Source organism: Borostomias antarcticus, assembly GCF_949987555.1.
Source record: "Borostomias antarcticus genome assembly, chromosome: 3".
NCBI classification, from domain to species: domain Eukaryota; kingdom Metazoa; phylum Chordata; class Actinopteri; order Stomiiformes; family Stomiidae; genus Borostomias; species Borostomias antarcticus.
The window spans coordinates 22177221-22195425 of NC_140236.1; the positions used below are offsets into that span (position 1 = coordinate 22177221).

General features: G+C 44.5%; 1 protein-coding gene across 2 annotated transcripts in view; it reads right to left on the minus strand.

Moving 5' to 3' along the window:
• tbc1d22b (TBC1 domain family, member 22B) overlaps window positions 1-16213 on the minus strand; it is a 67279-nt gene extending 51066 nt beyond the window's left edge. Inside the window, exons 1-4 of one of the 2 annotated variants that reach the window (XM_084461758.1) lie at window positions 16062-16213; window positions 13250-13306; window positions 12679-12865; window positions 11834-12032 (exon numbers count right to left, since the gene is read on the minus strand). In XM_084461758.1, the coding sequence (XP_084317884.1) occupies window positions 11834-12032; window positions 12679-12865; window positions 13250-13306; window positions 16062-16123 (505 nt within the window). In that variant the 5' untranslated portion in view covers window positions 16124-16213. The remainder of the gene's footprint in view (window positions 1-11833; window positions 12033-12678; window positions 12866-13249; window positions 13307-16061) is intronic. The other variant, XM_084461759.1, reaches the window with a different exon arrangement.
• Window positions 16214-18205: the final 1992 nt, after the last annotated feature.

Below are 18205 nucleotides of genomic sequence, written 5' to 3' on the forward strand. Positions count from 1 at the left end.
GGGGAAGCACTTACAATACAGTTTCAATACACCATTATTACCTATAAGTATTATAATATAATATCCAATATATAATATAAGTATTACCTGGGAACTCTTACCACTAGGGGGAAGCACTTGCAATGTATATGTTAAAACACCATTATAATCGTCCAAATTAGGGGTGTGTTTTAAAAAATGGGTTGTGGTCAAGCTAGAAGGGCAGGGATAGCCCAGGGAAGGTATATAAGGAGCGGTCACAAGTCAGTCTGTGTGTCATCTCTCGAGAGCCCACCGGTTTTGTTGTCCGTTACTGCTGAACAAGCAATAAAGCCTGTTGCATCGGATCCAAGTGTTACCGGTGCCTTATTGATTTGACTTCAACTACTGAACAAAGAACTTTGAAGACTTTAATTACCCAGTTAAGGCGTCAGACACGTCACCTTCTGAGAAGATAAATTATTATATTTATATTTTAAACAAGTCAGTTCTCTCAGGCCACTCTGTGACATCTGTCGTTTCAACTCTGTCTCGGCCAGTTTAATTTTATTCTCCAATTCTATCAGTTCTTGTGCACTTATCTTTTTACGGAGTGAGGAATGTTGGATAATGCGTCCCCTAACCACAGCCTTAAGGGCCTCCCATGCTACTCCCTTAGACGACACTGAGGTCCAATTAATCTCTAAATAATGTTTAAGCTCCGTCCTCAACCACTCTATATTGTCTGGTTCTTGTAAAAGTGATGAGTTAAGACGCCACCTACTGGATCGCCTTCTTTCACTTTGAGGCAGCAAATCTAAACACACCCAGGCATGATCGGAAATTATGATAGTCCTTATTAAACATCCTGCAACAGAGGAAACAAGTGTTTTGGCAATTAAGAAGAAATCTATCCTAGAATAAATCTTGTGCACTGAAGAAAAAAAAGTATAGTCCCTCCCCGAAGGGTTTAAAATTCTCCTCCTCCATTTTTTGCGCTAGAAACCTCCCTCAAAGTTTAAAATGTTCAGGAACTTAAACTGAGTAAACGATCCATTCAGATTTTTGAAATTCCTTATAGTTTTTATGTAATTTAAGTTTGTTTTGGACCTTTTTTAACATTGAAGTGGATGTGTGGAATGTTCAGTTTTTAGAGTGTGGCAGCCTGTTTTTTGAAAACATCTACAAGTTTTGTAAACTGCTGTTGCTCCTACAGTTTTAACAGCTCAAACATATTATACATTAAAACGTTCACACAGCTGTGCTGATTCGTACAATGTAAGTATCTAAGCGGTGTGACTTATAGTTTTCGCTGTATGACGATTTGTTCGGCAACTGCGCTCTCCATTGAAACGTATGGGCCCACGCACTAACTTTTGAGCTGCTAATTTTGCATTTTTACCCTTTTTCTAACTCGTCGCCATGCCTACAGTTTTTAAGATACAGGGACATATCATAGCCTAAAATGTTCAGCATTTTCTCAGGATTCCTACGGTGTCAATATCTAGGCTGTGACCCTTATACTTTTTGAGAGAGAGCTGTCTGAAGCCGGCATGCCTTTCCATTGAAGTGAATGAGAGGATGCTCACAGTGTCAGTTGGGATTTGAATTTGGGGACACACGCAGGCTCTCTGTACAGGTACCCTTTTATGACTACTGTGGTAGCATTCATATTACTTCATTCCATCCTTCCTTCCTTCCTGCCTCCCTTCCTTCCTTCCTTATATTCAAATAAATATTCAGAATGACACTGTTTCTCAGGCTGTGAACTCATATTAATACATTTTCTCCTCTTTCAGCTATTGAACTCAATAAATCTATGAGTTATGATGAGTGGTCTAATCTATTTTTGAGTGTAGTACTTATAACAAACACCTTCTGCTTCTCACTGCTACTGCTTCTCACCTCAACTTCCATACAACATCTCCACAGCTACTGCTTGGCCCCGGAGTGGGCTATAGAGACACAGTCTCCAATGAGGGGTGCATGGGGATGGCCTGACAATCACAGACCTGCCCCCCCACAACCTCTGACCTGAGGGGGCAGAGTCTCGCCACCACGCCACGATCCACGCCACCGTCCCCACATCTATGACCCTGAGTTGGCTAAAGACACAGTCTTCACAGTTAGGTGCATGTGGGTGGCCCGGTGAACAGTACACTGTCCTCGACCGGCACTGACCTGAGGGGGCGGAGTCTCGTCACCACGCCACTATCCACGCCACTGTCCCCACATCTCAGCCCCTGAGTGAACTAAAGACACACGGTCTATACTGGTGGGTGAATGGAGATTGCCCGGAGGTCACTGTACTGTCCGCAACCGGCTGTGACCCAAGGGGGCCAAGTTTCGTCACCACGCCACGGACCTCACAACACAGCCTCTGAGGTGGCTAGAGACACACGGTCTTCACTGGTGAAGGCAGGTGGGTAGCCCGGCGCGGCCTACACTGTTCACTACCGGCTCTGACCCAAGGGGGCGGAGTCTCACCACCACGCCACTATCCACGCCATGCACCCCACAACTCAGACCCTGAGTGGCCTAAGGACACAGGGTCATCGCCGGTGGGGGCAGGTGGGAGGCCCAGAGAGGCGTACACTGTCCAAGACCAGCTCTGAACCAAGGGGGCGGAGTCTCGCCGCCACGGACCTCACAACAGCCTCTGAGGCAGCTAGAGACACACGGTCTTCACTGGTGAAGGCAGGTGGGTAGCCCGGCGCGGCCTACACTGTTCACTACCGGCTCTGACCCAAGGGGGCGGAGTCTCACCACCACGCCACTACCACACCACGGACCTCACAACACAGTCTCTGAGGCGGCTAGAGACACACGGTCTTCACTGGTGAAGGCAGGTGGGTAGCCCGGTGCGGCCTATACTGTCCATGACCGGCTCTGACCCAAGGGGGCGGAGTCTCGCCACCACGCCACGGACACACAACTCAGCCCTTGATTGGGCTAGAGACACATGGTCTTCACGGGTTGATGCATGGAGATTGCCAAGAGGTCACTGTACTGTCCACGAAGGGTTGTGACCCAAGGAGACGGAGTCTCGCCACCACACCACTATACACGCCACAGACCCCACAACTCAGCCCGAGTGAGCTACAGACACACGGTCTTCACTGTTGGGTGCATGGAGATTGCCCGGAGGTCAATGCACTGCCCCCGACCAGCTCTGAACCAAGGGCGCGGAGACTTTCCACCACACCACTATCCACACCATGGACCACAGAACTCAGCCCACGTGGGCTAGACACACACAGTCTTCACCGTTGGGTGCATAGAGATTGCCCAGATGTCACTGTACTGTCCCTGACAGGCTTCTTTAAGCTATCCGTTCCATCATTTATTCCATCTTTCAGCTTTGACAGTATTACTCTATTTCTCATCTTTCAAGCCAAAGGCTCAGTTCAAGGCTTAAACTACTCAGGTTGAAAAGTTTATACGTATTGACGTTCTTAGCTTCTTTAGGTAATGCAGTTCCAATTCTGCCAGTTTCACATTTCAGATAAGCTTCCAGGTTTTCCAGCTTACAAGCTTTTTAGCAATACATTCCATCATTTATTCCATGTCTCAGCTTTGACAGTATTACAGTTTATCTTCCAGCTTTTGTAGCAATGTATTTAAGCTTTTAGCTTCTTTAGGTAAAGCAATTCAGCTTCCAATTCTGCCAGTTTTACATTTCAGTTTCCAGGTTTTTCAACTGTTCAGGTGTGATGCATTTGACATTTCAGCTTTTTTCACATTCATGCATTTTCAGCAATGCTTTTGCTATTCCATTCAGCTGCTCAGCATTCACACGCATTTTCTGCAGGAAATGCAATTTTCTAGTTTATTATTTTTACTTCTTCTGTACATTTTCAGGTATCAAAATGTTCAGCTTGTTGACACGATGGGACCTCTTTCAGATTTTTTAAACCTTTTCAACTTTTTAAAATATTCAGCTTTTTCAACTTTTTTTTGAATGGAAGTCAATGGGGGAGTTTTGAAACCTTCAGCCTTCAACTCCTTCATACTTTGAGCTACAGAAACCATTCAACAATCAAAATGTTCAGCTTGTTAAGGTCTTTATGGGATATCTTTCAGATGTTTAATAACTTTCATACTTACATAGGCCTACGCTCTATGTAAGCACAACTAGCGATTCATAAAGACAGATGGATGAAAACAACTGTTTCGCGGCAGAAAATAGATTTTTTAGAAGCTGCATTCTCAGTGCCCCGTCCGCCGTTATTACATGGATATACTTGGCTCACGCTGGATTTTAAATTTCTTCTACAGGCCTCCAAATTACACCAAAGTTATCTTGGTGAGTCAAACATCTTATAAAATGCCGTAAATAAGGTCCAGATTGTCAAAAACGAGCATTCTCCTTTAAACATCCACATGAATGTGTAAACTTCGTGGACGCGGCTGGGTCAACAAATGGTTAAAAAGCACAACTGCGCATGCCTGTGACGCAAAAAAACACAACTGCGCATGTCAAAAGGGGTCGGTGGACCCTTCAAAAAGCTTCACTCTCAAGAATGAGGCGTCAACGTAGTCACCGCATCCAGTTCTATTAATACATCCATGCTCCAAACTCATCGATTATGCTGAATCGCTGCGCTACGTGTGCAGTCTCCCACATAATTAGGGGTAGGACAAGTAGGCTACATCCTCTCCCCCTTTCAGTAAAGCGTATTGTGTTGCCTTTGTATATGAAATGAGCTATAATGATTTAAGTGATTTGACTAATAATCAGTTATTGCAGTGGTATTCCGCTCGATTCCTTTATATCACCACAATGTTGAACCCAGAACAGTAACGTTTCAGTGTTCAACTGGCTTTATTGGACACCTACTAAAAAATAACGTTAGACTGGTGAACAATGCAGATTTTATGTTTGGTTTCACAACGCATAAATGATCTGTCTTCTGGTAAGACCCACAGTTGCAATTATTTGACTAACTATACTGTTCGCAGCTGGCTGAAAGCTATATAGTCGTCTATAGCCCAAGCCTCCAAGTTTGCGTGGCCGGCTGCAGGGTGCTTTTCCTCGGTGTCGCGGGGGAGACGCACCGTCGTTATAACTTTATCGTACTTTTTACAAATAATGCAAATTCGAGGATATGGCCTGTTAGGTAGCGTGTATCTTTATAATGTTTGGGGGTTAAAAGGTAGTGTGACATCTTACATTTCTTATATTAAGTACTTTGTAAATGCCTGTACACTTCCTGGTGTCGAGGTTACTATGGTTACAAACAACAAATGTGTGGAAGTTGGGGCCGCGGCCTTATCAATCATTTCTGACTGACATGCCCACAAAACAAGGTGAGCTTGGAGAGGGGGGAAATTGGCCATATAAAAAGGAGTTTTATAGTACTTAAAAATGACGGAATAACATTTATGGACAAATTCACTTTGATTTTACCTAAAGATAACTGGCATGTGTCACGTTCAACCACTGTATTATAACCCTTTAAAGGTACAGGCACACTATGACTACAGTGGTAGCTTCACACCACAGACCACACAGCTCCCCTGAGTGTGATAGAGACACACGGTCTTCACTGATGAAGGCAGGTGGGTGGCCCAGAGAGGGCTACACTCTCCGTGACCTGCTATGACATGAGCTAAAACTATTTTTTGTCCCATTGAAATTGCTTGAAACTGCTTTTGGAATGTTCAATAACTTTGTTTTTAGAGTGGTGGCAGCAGTTGCTTTGAAAATATTCACACATTTTGTAAACTGCTGGCACTCCTACAGTTTTGACAGCTCAAACATATATTATATATCGAAATGTTCACACAACTGTGCTGATTCGTACAATGTAAGTATCTAAGCTGTGTGACTTACAGTTTTCGCTGTATGACGATCTCTTCGGCAACTGCGCTCCCCATTGAAACATATGGTGAGTGAGTCAGTGGCTGTGTCCGAAATGCCTGCTACCTGCTATTTGCTATATAGCAGGCGAGAAGTAGCATGCTATATAGTACCTACTACTCCACAAAAACGATATAGCAGGCGAGAAAAATGTAGCATGCTACTCGAGTCAGGTAACGGGAATGCATGGGTTACGTCGTTACGCTGAGGCGAAAAGGCGTTCAGTTACCCAGACCTCGAACCTGTGGTTAGTTTATATTCTGGTTATATTCTGTCAAATGTATCGTTTCGAAAAATTATTTCTATATCCAGGCATCTTAGTTTTAACAGTTTCATGATATCGGAGCAGGTCATATTTGCTTGTATGTGGTATTTACCTCAGGTACCTTGCATGGCAGCTGCCGCCATTGGTGTGTGAATGTGTGTGTGAATGGGTGAACGAGAGGCCATTGTAAAGCGCTTTGAGTGCCGCTAAGGTGGAAAAGCGCTATATAAGTGCAGTCCATTTACCATTTACTCGGCCATGATAAACTCCGCTATTAGCCGCGTTCCGGTACCGCAACAGGAGCATTCCGTTCCGGCCACTCCTCTGCTATAGCTACGGTTTCTGGAGCTCTGTAGCCTGGCTGTACGATCGTGAAGTTGTGGACAGAATAAATACCACATAGGAGCAAATATAACCTGCTCCGCTATAATGAAACTGTTAAAACTAAGATGCCTGGATAAATAAATAATTTTTCGAAACGATATATTTCACATAATCTTAATTTGATGGCAGGTACTTAACAATGCTAATGCACAGCTTACTGGCGTCGGCCATGACAGCTGTCCTGAAAATTTCACTGAACAGTGACGTAACATCCGGAATAGAATGCTCTGGACTTGCTACGTTTTTCGCCGTTTTTTTCGACAATATAGCAGGCGAGAATAGCAGGCGAGAGGTAGCAGGCACATTTTTGAAGTAGCATGCTACTTCTCGCCTGCTATATAGCAAGTAGCAGGCATTCCGGACACGGCCAGTGAATTCTGTGTGTTCTGTGCTTTGGTGCTGTAGAGCAGTGCTGCTGCACTGTGGTTGCTATGGTGACAGTTCACATATTCTTGAACTAGCTGTGACTGCTAAAAAGATGTTGGTGGCTTGTCATCGAAAATCTATTAAATATCCTGTTATAGGCATCATAGTTCTTAAGTTAACTTGCATCAGCACCTTCATTAGTCTACTTGAATTCTAACACTACTTGAATTTTATAATCCTTCTTCTACTTTAGTACCAGTAGTACTAACTGTGGTAGGCTATTTTTAGTAGTCTAAAGTCGTTTTTTAATATTTAGTTATATTTATTATTATTGGTAGTGCAAACAGTTATATTTGTAGCTATAATAGTAATAGCAATTGAGTTTATAGTAGTTATAGTAGTTATAATAGTACTGGCAGTAGTTGTTATATACCCTAACTCTAACAGTAAGGTTACTGTTAACCCTAATACTACTGTTAAACCCTAATACTACTGTTAACCCTTACACCACTGCAGTGATGATCTGTTAATGTAGGGTAATCCTCTCAACAGGCATCCTTTTTATAACAACAGTAGTAGCATTTACCTCAACTTCCATACCAACACCTCCAACAACTACTGTGGTAGCATTTGTATTCCTACCTTCCTTCCTTAGGCTACTAACTTCCGTCCTACCATCCTACCTTCCTTATATTCAAATACATATTCAGAATGACATTCAGACTGTAAACTAATATTTATACATTTTTTGAGCTATTGAGCTTATTAAAACGTTGTCATGAGATGTCAAATCTATTTTTGAGTGTATTACAAGCAGTAGCTTTTTTATATTTATATTGAAATGTATTTAGTAGTATTGGTAGTGCTAAGAGTTATATTTGTAGTTATAATAGTAATAGCAAGTGTTTATAGTAGTTATACAGTATTTACAACAGTTAGTAGTTATAATATTATCGGCAGTAGTTGCTACAACCAGCTTCAGCAACTAGCCCACCTCACATTTTCTCCAGGAAATGTATTTTCTAGTTTTAACATTGTAGTGCTGTATAATCCACCATCTCATGTTTCATTTTATGATGACTTAGATGAACTGTTTAAATGTGTAAATAGTCACACTGAATCCATCTTTCTTGGTGATTTTAATATTAACTGGCTAGAGAAAAGCCGTAAAACACTTTTAAAAAGGTAACTATCCAAACACAATCTTCAACAGATGATGAAGGGCCCAACAAGGATTACTCGAACAAGTAAAACTATGATTGATTTGATAATCACTAACAGAGCCAAGCGAGTCATAAGAACGTACAATTTACTAACGGGACTCTCCGATCATAATATGACCATGGTTGTCAGAAAACTAACTAAACAGCGTTTACCAAAATTTGCGAATGAAAACAAGCCAGGGAACTCAGGTATCCCCAAAAATAAGATGATACAAATTGAAAATGAACCTAAATAATTTAGATTGGAATGACGTTCTACAAACCAACGACACAGATAACTGTTGCAATTCCCTGATGGAAACGCTCACCAGCCTGATTGGGAAATACACTAAGATATTTAAATGAACGCAACGAAGAGTCTCCCTACCATGGCTGAATAACGATATTCGTCAGCTAATGAAAAAAAGAGACTATGCATTGAAAAAATCGTTGCTCTCCAAAACAAACACCGACCTCCTTATTTTTAAAGGACTGAGAAATGCTGTAGTCAGAGATCTGCCCAAGACAAAAACTGCTCACTTTACACAACTGATTGAGGAATCCGAAGGAAATAGCACGTCTCTTTGGAAACACCTCAACAGTCTTACTAAACTCAAGCCTAGTCAACAAAAAACAATAACAGAATTGGAAGTGAATGGAGTAATCAGTAGCCTACTGATAATACAACTATTGCAAATTAATTCAATAACTTCTTCATTCAATCTGTGAAGGAGCTTGCAGAGAATTTTAAACCGGCTGAACTATCACAGATTATAACGACTGAGTCATCAAGGTTTTTCCAAATTAAGAAGGTCAGCCAAGAAAAAATACATACAATCTTCAATAAATTAAATAGTCCAAGGCAAAGGACATGTTTGGGTTGGACACTGCTTTTATCAAAACACACTGCTCCGCCCTGGTGAAACCTGTAACACACCTAGTGAACCAAGCAAGTTCCCACAAAGGTGGAAAAAAGCTATTATAACTCCAATCTTTAAGGCTGGTGCACTGGACCAAGCAGGCAACTATAGGCCAATCTCAATTTTGCCGGTTCCCTCAAAAATATTAGTAAAGATTATCACAGAACAACTAGTAGAGCACATTGAAACCAGTAAACGTATCAATTCCAAACAGTTTGGATTTAGGCCAGGGTACTCTGCAGAAATGGCCAACTGCTACCTAACCGAAAACATCAAGAGTTAGTTGGACAAGAGTAATGTGGTTGGAGCGGTGTTTATAGACCTCAAAAAGGCCTTTGACACTGTGAACCATAAAATACTCTTGAACAAACTTATCACCTTCAACTTCTCTGAGCATGCTATCGGTTGGTTCGCATCATATCTTGAGTGCAGGGAGCAATGTGTGAAAATAAACACAGAACTTTCCATGCCACTACAATCCACAATGGGCATCCCACAGGGCACGATCTTGGGGCCTCTGCTTTTCAGCTTATATATGAACGATTTACCAACATACTGCAAATCAGCTAATTGTCAGATGTACGCTGATGATACAGTAATTTATGTGTCAGCTAGGACATCAAGTGCAGGAGCAGAGACCCTGGCTAGGGAAATGGAGGGTGTATCCCAGTGGCTTAAAGACAACCATCTGACCCTAAATGTTAAAAAGACTATCTATGTGCTTCTCCATAAGAGGATAAGCAAAACTCACCATCAAAATAGAGCAGGGGTCTCAAACTCAAATTGGCTTGGGGCCACTGCTGGTATCGTCAACTCATAGGGGGGCCACGTCAACTTCAACTACTACTAACTATAAGAAAGTGCAATATTTCGGTAAATGTCATTTTTCATTTCCATAACTAGACTCACAACTCAGTCTCTAAATGTTGCAAGACTATTCCAACCGGTTTCCAATTATTTTAATATAATTAAACAGTTAGTGCTGCAAATCGTTTTTCCTTACTTTTATTTGATCTTGAATAGCCTACATTTGTACCATGAAAACAGCCTCTCGGTGGCTAGCTGCATTCCGTTCATAGTTCATAGTCGCGTGCGGATTGATTGCACCTGTGACTGCATCGTTCACCTGCGCACAATAACAGAATTTTGCCCCAGGTTTGAGCGACTTGAATTCTGCATTGTAGGCCTGTCTGCGCCGTTTACAATAAATTATTTTGTGGGCCGGATTACATTATATTTCTGACATCATGTCGCGGGCCGTATGGAGGGGTGTGGCGGGATGCAAATGGCCAGCGGGCCGCGAGTTTGAGACCCCTAAAGGAGGAAGTCAGAGAATTGAAATTTCTAGGAGTCATTCTGGATTCCCAACTCAAATTCAACAAACACATCAAGAAACTCTGCAAGACTGTGAGGATAAACCTGAACTGCTTCATAAAGGCACCACATTCCGCTTAAGGCAGCTTCACTGTTTTTACATGCAATGATACTTTCCCACTTATCATACTGTGTTACTGTATGGGTCCAAGCCTCCCAGTCAACAGTCAAACACATCATATCACTGTACAACCAGGCATTGAAAATAATGGACCGGAAACCAATGAGGTGGCACCACTGTTTAATTTTACAGAAATACAAGCTTTTAAGTTCTGACAGTTTAATTAAGTTTTCTTTTCTTAAATTGACTTTTAAATGTGTAAATAATCTAGCCTCCGCTTTACTCTGCCCATTCATAACAAAAATAAATTCTAGGAGAGTGGGCACAAGGGGAGCAGTAGGAGGCAACTGCATAGCAGAAGGGCGCAAAACCACTTTGGGCCAGTCATCTTTCTCAGTGATAGGGACCCATTTTTGGATGATCTACCAACTGAAATAAAAACACAATCTGAACTGAACATAGGACAAGTAGGCTACATCTTGTCGCCTGTTTGTTTGTCTCCCTGTCTGTCTCATTTAGTGCTACTCTGGCTATGAGCCCGTATTCAAAACAGATCTCAGAAGTACTGAACGGAAAGATGAAACACTGGCTGAAAGAGAACCAAACATGTAACAAGTGATCAATGACCCTACGTACAGGAACATGACCCCAAGTACAGGAACATGACCCTACGTACAGGAACATGCATACACGCACACACGCGCACACACACACGCACACGCACACGCACACACACACACACACACACACACACACACACACACACACACACACACACACACACACACACACACAAAATTATATGCTGTTTTTGTTGTGGTCATGGATCTGTGAAGTGGTAATGTGATATAATTGTATGATGTAGTTTTTAGCTGCTGCATGTTTTGTGTAATGTATGTAATTGTTTTAAATTGCAATTAGGCCCAACTAGGGACTGGGGTTGCAAATTAGCCAATAGGCTAAAAACCTTTCATGCAACACATTTATTACGACAACATATATGTAACAATGTGCGCTGATTGTCCCTAACAAATAAACCAATAAATAAAAATTTAATTAATTCATTAATTCATTAATTCAACTATAGGTGAGTTTGGGGTGACGCCGCCCATAGTGATGGCCATGCTAATAAATAATATATATTGTTGTGGGGAGGAGGTGTGGGGTAGCCTGATATCAGACAGAATGTCAGCTCATTATACTCCGTTGAAATCTTCAAGAATCAGTCAACTTTGGTGGAGTGGGTGTATTTGAAAATCTGGACCCAGGCTAGGGGTGGGGGGTCCTTCAGGATGTTTCTGAATATGCCAGAAAAGATTGAGAACCACTGATCTACAGGACCTTGCACTGCACTCTACAGAAAGAGCTAGGTAGTAACAGCAGGTGTGGATAATACTGTGACGTGATCTACAGTACCTAGTGTTCTCTACTGCCCCCTACCTGCTGAGATGTTGAGATGAGCCTCACTGCTGGACTTCACCACCTTCCCGTTGATGGGTCCACATTCCTCCTGCTCCTCCTCCTGTTGCTGCTGCTGTTGCTGGATCTCCCTGGGCCCAGGCTGACCCTGTGGGAGGCCTGGCCGGTCTGAAAGGCCCGTCTCTGGGTGCCATGCGGTTTGGGGTTGGGGGCGGGGAGGCTGTGAACAAAACAGGGTTTGGATCAGGGAGGGATATGAAACTCCAGTTGGAAAACAGAGGAACACATTTCACATTAAAAAAAAAAATCTATACAGAATTCACTAGAAGACACATTGGAAAAAGGTGTTTTCGAATGCTTTCATGCGTCATCCTCAGGAAATCAGGCATCTTGTGATGTCTTATTTGTCCTAAATAAAACTGTACTAAATCCACTGGAAAGCAGAGGCAGGGACATCTTCTTCAGAGACTGAGAGCCTGTATGCTTGCTACTGCTGCAGCTACAGTATGGTAGAAGTGGCTGCTGGGGAGGCCTGCCTACCTGGGAGTGTGTGGGGTGGGGTGGAGGTCTACCTACCTGGGGGTGTGTGGAGGTCTACCTACCTGGGAGTGTGTGGAGGCCAACTTCCTGGGAGTGTGTGGAGGTCTACCTACCTGGGAGTGTGGAGGTCTACCTACCTGGGAGTGTGTGGGGGGGTGAAGGTCTACCTACCTGGGACTGTGTGGGGGGGTGGAGGTCTACCTACCTGGGAGTGTGTGGAGGTCTACCTACCTGGGAGTGTGTGGGGGGGGTGGAGGTCTACCTACCTGGGGGTGTGTGGAGGTCTACCTACCTGGGGGTGTGTGGGGGGGTGGAGGTCTACCTACCTGGGAGTGTGTGGAGGGGTGGAGGCCGGTCGGCAGGGAGGAAGGATGCACCACAGGACACAGGAAGCTTTCGTCCTCCTCATCATCGATGTCCCAGGCGTCGTTGGTGCTGCGGGTAAACTCGTGGAAGCTGGAGGCCTTCTTGGACTTGAGGCTGTTCACCGGCTTTGGGGTGTCTTTAGGAAACCTGGAGGGAAGGAGGGAGGGAGAGAAAGGAGAGAAAGTCAAGTAAGTTTTAGTAGGAAAATGCTGTTAAATAGAATGATGATTATAAATGCGTAATGAAAATTTGCATAAGGCCAATAAAAGATAAAAGCCAAGACAGAAAACACAAACATATTCACAGACTCAAACATAAGCAACAAACAAGCATTAAGCTGAGCATCAACAGCTGAAAGTAAACAACAACAACAAGAAAACACTAAATAAATAACGAGCAAAACCAACGCAAACAAAAATCAACGCTGTAACTTAGAGTGATGTTAGCTTGGTGCAAGCTAACGTCTCCATGCGTGGACATGTCGGGCTGAGGGGCGGGGCTGGGGTGAGGGGGTTGGGGGCTGGGACTTACGTGCGTCGTAAGCGCGGGTCGAGAGGAGGGTGCTGGGCGCCGTAGACCGGCTGGATACTGGAGGAGAGGACAGAGTGAGAGAGAGAGCAGGAGCGTTCCTAACACAGCGCCATATAACCAGTATGACCTCGGAGGCGTGGCGGTGGGTTTGGAAGCGCATGACGATAAAGGCTTCCCTCTGATAAGAGAGAGGGGAGCATTCGCTGACTGTCGTGGCAACGCGCCCCTTTCCTCGGAGGGAGGGAGGCCGCGCTGGCGTGCCTGGAGTCTGGCCGAACACTTTCTGAGTTAAGCCCGTCATTGGCGCCGCTCTATTCCGCTCTTTTGCAAGGGCACCGTGGAAAGAGAACAAGCTTAGAGACGCCCAAGACGATTGTGATTGGTTTAAACTAAAGAAATCCATCACCCCCCCTCCCACCACCACACCCTGTCTCAGAATGATAATCGGGTGTTGCCTGTTCTCCAGCGCTGGAACAGCGGGAAAAGAAGTGTGGTGAAACGTCTGGCTCTGCGAGAGACTAGAGTGTCTGTGACGGGGTCAGTACAGGGTCAGAATGATGGGCTTATGGGAGAGGTCATGGGAGAGGTCAGAGAGGAGCAGAATCTGTCATCAGAAAACACTCCTTTCTTGGGCTGAAGGGAAGCGTTGAGCTGAAAGCACACAGGAAGAGACAAGCTTGAAATGAACGCTCTGCGACAGTGAAAACATTAGAATCCTATTATTTTGAACCAGGTAAAAGGGTAAATGGACTGCACTTATATAGCCCCTTTGTCCAAAGCGCTTTACAATGGCCTCTCATTCGCCCATTCACACAAATGGCGGCAGCTGCCATGCAAGGTGCTAACCTGCTCATTGGGAGCAATTTGGGGTTCAGTGTCTTTCCAAAAGAAGGACACTCCCACATGTGGACAGGAGTTGCCGGGATTCAAACCGCCGCCCCTACGATCATCGGGCGACCCGCTCTACCTCCTGAGCCACAGCCGTAAAGTACATGGAACTGGTCTTTGTGTCGCTAGGTGCAATGTGCTAGCCGCACACAAACAGACCTCACGTCTACTTCCCAGCATGCCATGCTGCCGTTGGCTTGGCGCGTGATGCCGTGTGCCGTGGTCTTCAGTCAGTCTGCCTGCCAGGGACCAGGTTCTGGGAACAGCTTGCAGGCCTCCGGTCTCTCCGACACACCGTGAGCAGTATCCTGTTCAGCAGGCGATGACGTGTGGAGCCCACAGCCACTCAGGTGGGCTGATGACTCCAACGCAGCCTGGGACTCAGGAAGCAGATACAGCCCAATGGACCTGACTATTCTGTCTGTCTGTCTGCTTGTCTCCCTGTCTGTCTCATTTAGTGCTACTCTGGCTATGAGCCCGTATTCAAAACAGATCTCAGAAGTACTGATTTAGGGTCAGTTTTACCTCCTCAATTGCAATGAAAACAACTGTGGACAGCGTGGGAGACCTGATCCCAGAACTAATACTCTGACATACACCCAGGTTATTTGGTCAGGCTGCACATGTGCGTATGTAGTCGCAGTTATTGCAAATGTGCGCTTGTTTTTTATATTCAGAGCTCTTACTTGGCATATCTGGATCAAGGAAGAGACTGCTGACATCCCCACACACATACACCTTAAACTCCTGTGTGTGTGTGTGTGTGTGTGTGTGTGTGTGTGTGTGTGTGTGCGCGCAGACATGCACGCCAACACACGCGTGCGTGCGCACGCACACACACACACACACACACACACACACACACACACACTCCACACACACACTCCACTGTTTGAAGAGAATAGTCTCCACCAAGACGAGATGCCACCCAGGCTTGGAGATCTAACAGTAGCCTACTCTAATTACCCTACTCCACCACACCCTCCCTCTGCCCTGAAACACACGCGCACACACACAAACCGTTGGGTCATGCCTTCAAGTCAATTGGTTTCTTTCTTCTCCCTTGCCATGTGACTGAGCCAGTGACATCATCACAGAGGATGTTGAGCAGAGCAGTGATGTGTTTACAACGACATAATTATGTTTGCGAGTGACTGTAGCCTGTGTGTGCTTGTCAAAATAATATGTTTATTAAGAGTGTATATTAGGCCTATTACTATCAGGATTATCTGGTGAGGTCCAAGCATTAGCACCAACGTGGCCAACGTGGAACACTAAGGAACACCATATGGATCGGTGGAAAAACCTTTAGTAGAACTGGATGTTGATTTAACAGTCTCAACTCTAGACCGTATGTGTAGTGGACTGGAACACGCTGCTCTCGTCACACCGCGCCAGAAAACTCAGACAATTCAAAAGAGTCAGTTTCTAACCGCTCGCCTCCCGCGCGGACCCTGTCCACTTTTCTCTGATACAATGTTACAAATTCCCTCACAAGTTCTAAAGGGATACCTTTATATTCCCTGCGATATAAGCCGTATGCAGACCGTAGAGCGACCATATGCTAGCCGAGCCGAGCGGCCACGTCTGAGCTCTGCTGTGACACAGATCCATGGTATTGGCACAGACCCAGCACCGTGGCACACGGTATTGGCTAGTTCCCATCAATGCAGAGACCAGCCAAACCTAAACCCTAAACCTAACCATAAACGATCTCTGACACAGCTTGATCACTGCGTGATCCCGACAAGTAAAACGATGTTACACCGAAGTTCGAGCCGTCTGACAGGCCTGTGAACTGTTGTTACAAAGCAGAAACGTCACACACAGCTGATAAGGTAGCCTGTAGGCTATTCGCGATCTTCAGTGTCCCCAATAGAATGTATTTAGGCTACTTAGTCAACACCAAGAACTGAAAGCATACCTTCCGGGAACCTTCGCGTTTCTCCTCCAAAAATTGATTCTGTTTTCGGTGGCCATACTCATCGGCTACTGCAAGCCGTCAGACCGACGAGCCGCGCAGAAACACCGCATTGGAAACCGTCTCTGCGTTACAGACTCGCTCATGTATAAGTTAGGCTATTAACCCGCTTCTCTTTACAGCTGTAATCAACAAACGTCGAACGTGCGTCGACAATGTTGTTTCTTTATCCACTATGATAAGCCCCTGATCGGCGCGATGGGGGTCGCCATCTTGGAGTAGATCACCCCGGCGTGTGATTGGGGGACGGCGTGTGATTGGGGGAAGGCTCTAACAGGTGCACAGGAACCGGCCAATCACAGCAGCGAGGTGGCAGGGATGAGATCATTGATCAAACCAAAGGTAGACTAGTAGCCTACAAGATCACCTTTGAAATCAACATGAAACATAATCAAATACACTAGTCTGTGTTCATCATGTCTCTCGGTCTGACTGAGATATAAGAATATAAAAGAGACTAGGCTACTATATTTATTTAACCTAATTTAACCAGGAAAAGGCATCGCGTTGAGATTCAAAATCTATTTTACAAGAGACAGGCGGCAGCACAGTTATAGGGTTTCAAAAATGGAACAAACATAACAATTAAAAAAGAAAAGAAAACAAGGAACAATTTACTGAATCATTCATCCTCATTTAGTAGCCTCCACACACACACACACATACACACACACACACATATATATATATATATATATATATATATATATATATATATGTATGCTACTATTTTACTCTGCAAAAGCATAAAAGTTTAGAGCTGGGAAGTGAAGAGGTTTTGTTGGAAACTTCTAGCCCTGTATAGGCTAGGCTACCCGGCATGAGTAGGTGCCTGCGTCAGTTCAGCTATTTATCCTCGACACAGATACAGTAAGTCAATACTGACTCACGCTTATAAAAACCACTACATTTAAAGACTGGTGTTGTTCCGGGGCCTTGTATATTTATATCCACAGGAGGGCATGGTTTCCCTCTCAATTAACCAGTTCAGCCACTGTCTGTTTACAGTAAACTCAACCAATCCAGCTATAAGCATATAAACAACATAAAACAACCATCTGTCTAGAGTGTAGCCAGAAGTTATCATTCACATGATGGGAAGCCAATGGCACTGAACGGCCCTGTGTAGACATAACAACAAATATTTTACTGTTTCATAATCACTTGGATGACGGATCGGACTAGGGACATGTGCTCAGCAGTCCTCAGGCTGAATGTCTTTCTCAGAACACACTCACACACGTGCTTTCCATAGATGTAAATGTAGGGAAATGCGAGGTGTGCAGAGGTGAATAGGTTGCGCTGGCCAACCCAACCCTGTGTCTGTTTGCTTAGGGAAATCACTGCACTCCTCCTCCACCTCTCCCTCTCAGCTGCTTGGCAGCCTCAGCAGGTACAACACAGGTAAGAGTTCAATCTGACCAACTAATACTCTTTACTCTTTGTTCTGGCATCTTTTTATTTCTCATTCTCAAGTGAGTTGTCTGACTATATAATAAATATGTAATTGAAGTATGAGTTTGTTTTGTGTAGAGTATGAGCGTTAGTCTGCCGTGTCTATGTGAGTGTGAGTTTGTTTTGTGTAGAGTGTGAGCGTTAGTCTGCTGTGTCTATGTGAGTGTGAGCTTGTTTTGTGTAGAGTGCGAGCATTAGTCTGCCGTGTCTATGTGAGTGTGAGTATCTAGCCACAGCTCTGTGCCGTATTGGGTAGATAAGACTAGACTGACTGAGTATTAGTCTACAGCTCAGATGGCATAATGTGTCCTGGGATTAAAAGTTGATCCAGAGTTTGTCAGACTCAGTCAGTGAAGCAGGGCCCCAGAGTTTGTCAGACTCAGTCAGTGAAGCAGGGCCCCAGAGTTTGTCAGACTCAGTCAGTGAAGCAGGGCCCCAGAGTTTGTCAGACTCAGTCAGTGAAGCAGGGCCCAGCCTGACCGCCCGCTGCCCCACTCTAGTTACAAACATGGCTGCTGGTTTATGGCAGAGCTGAGTGTGAGACAGGGGCCGCTGGCAGTTGAAGCCCCCAGCTATATTTTGGCTTGTGTGACCCCCTTGTCATTCTCTCCTGTCTGAAAGCAAAGCATTGT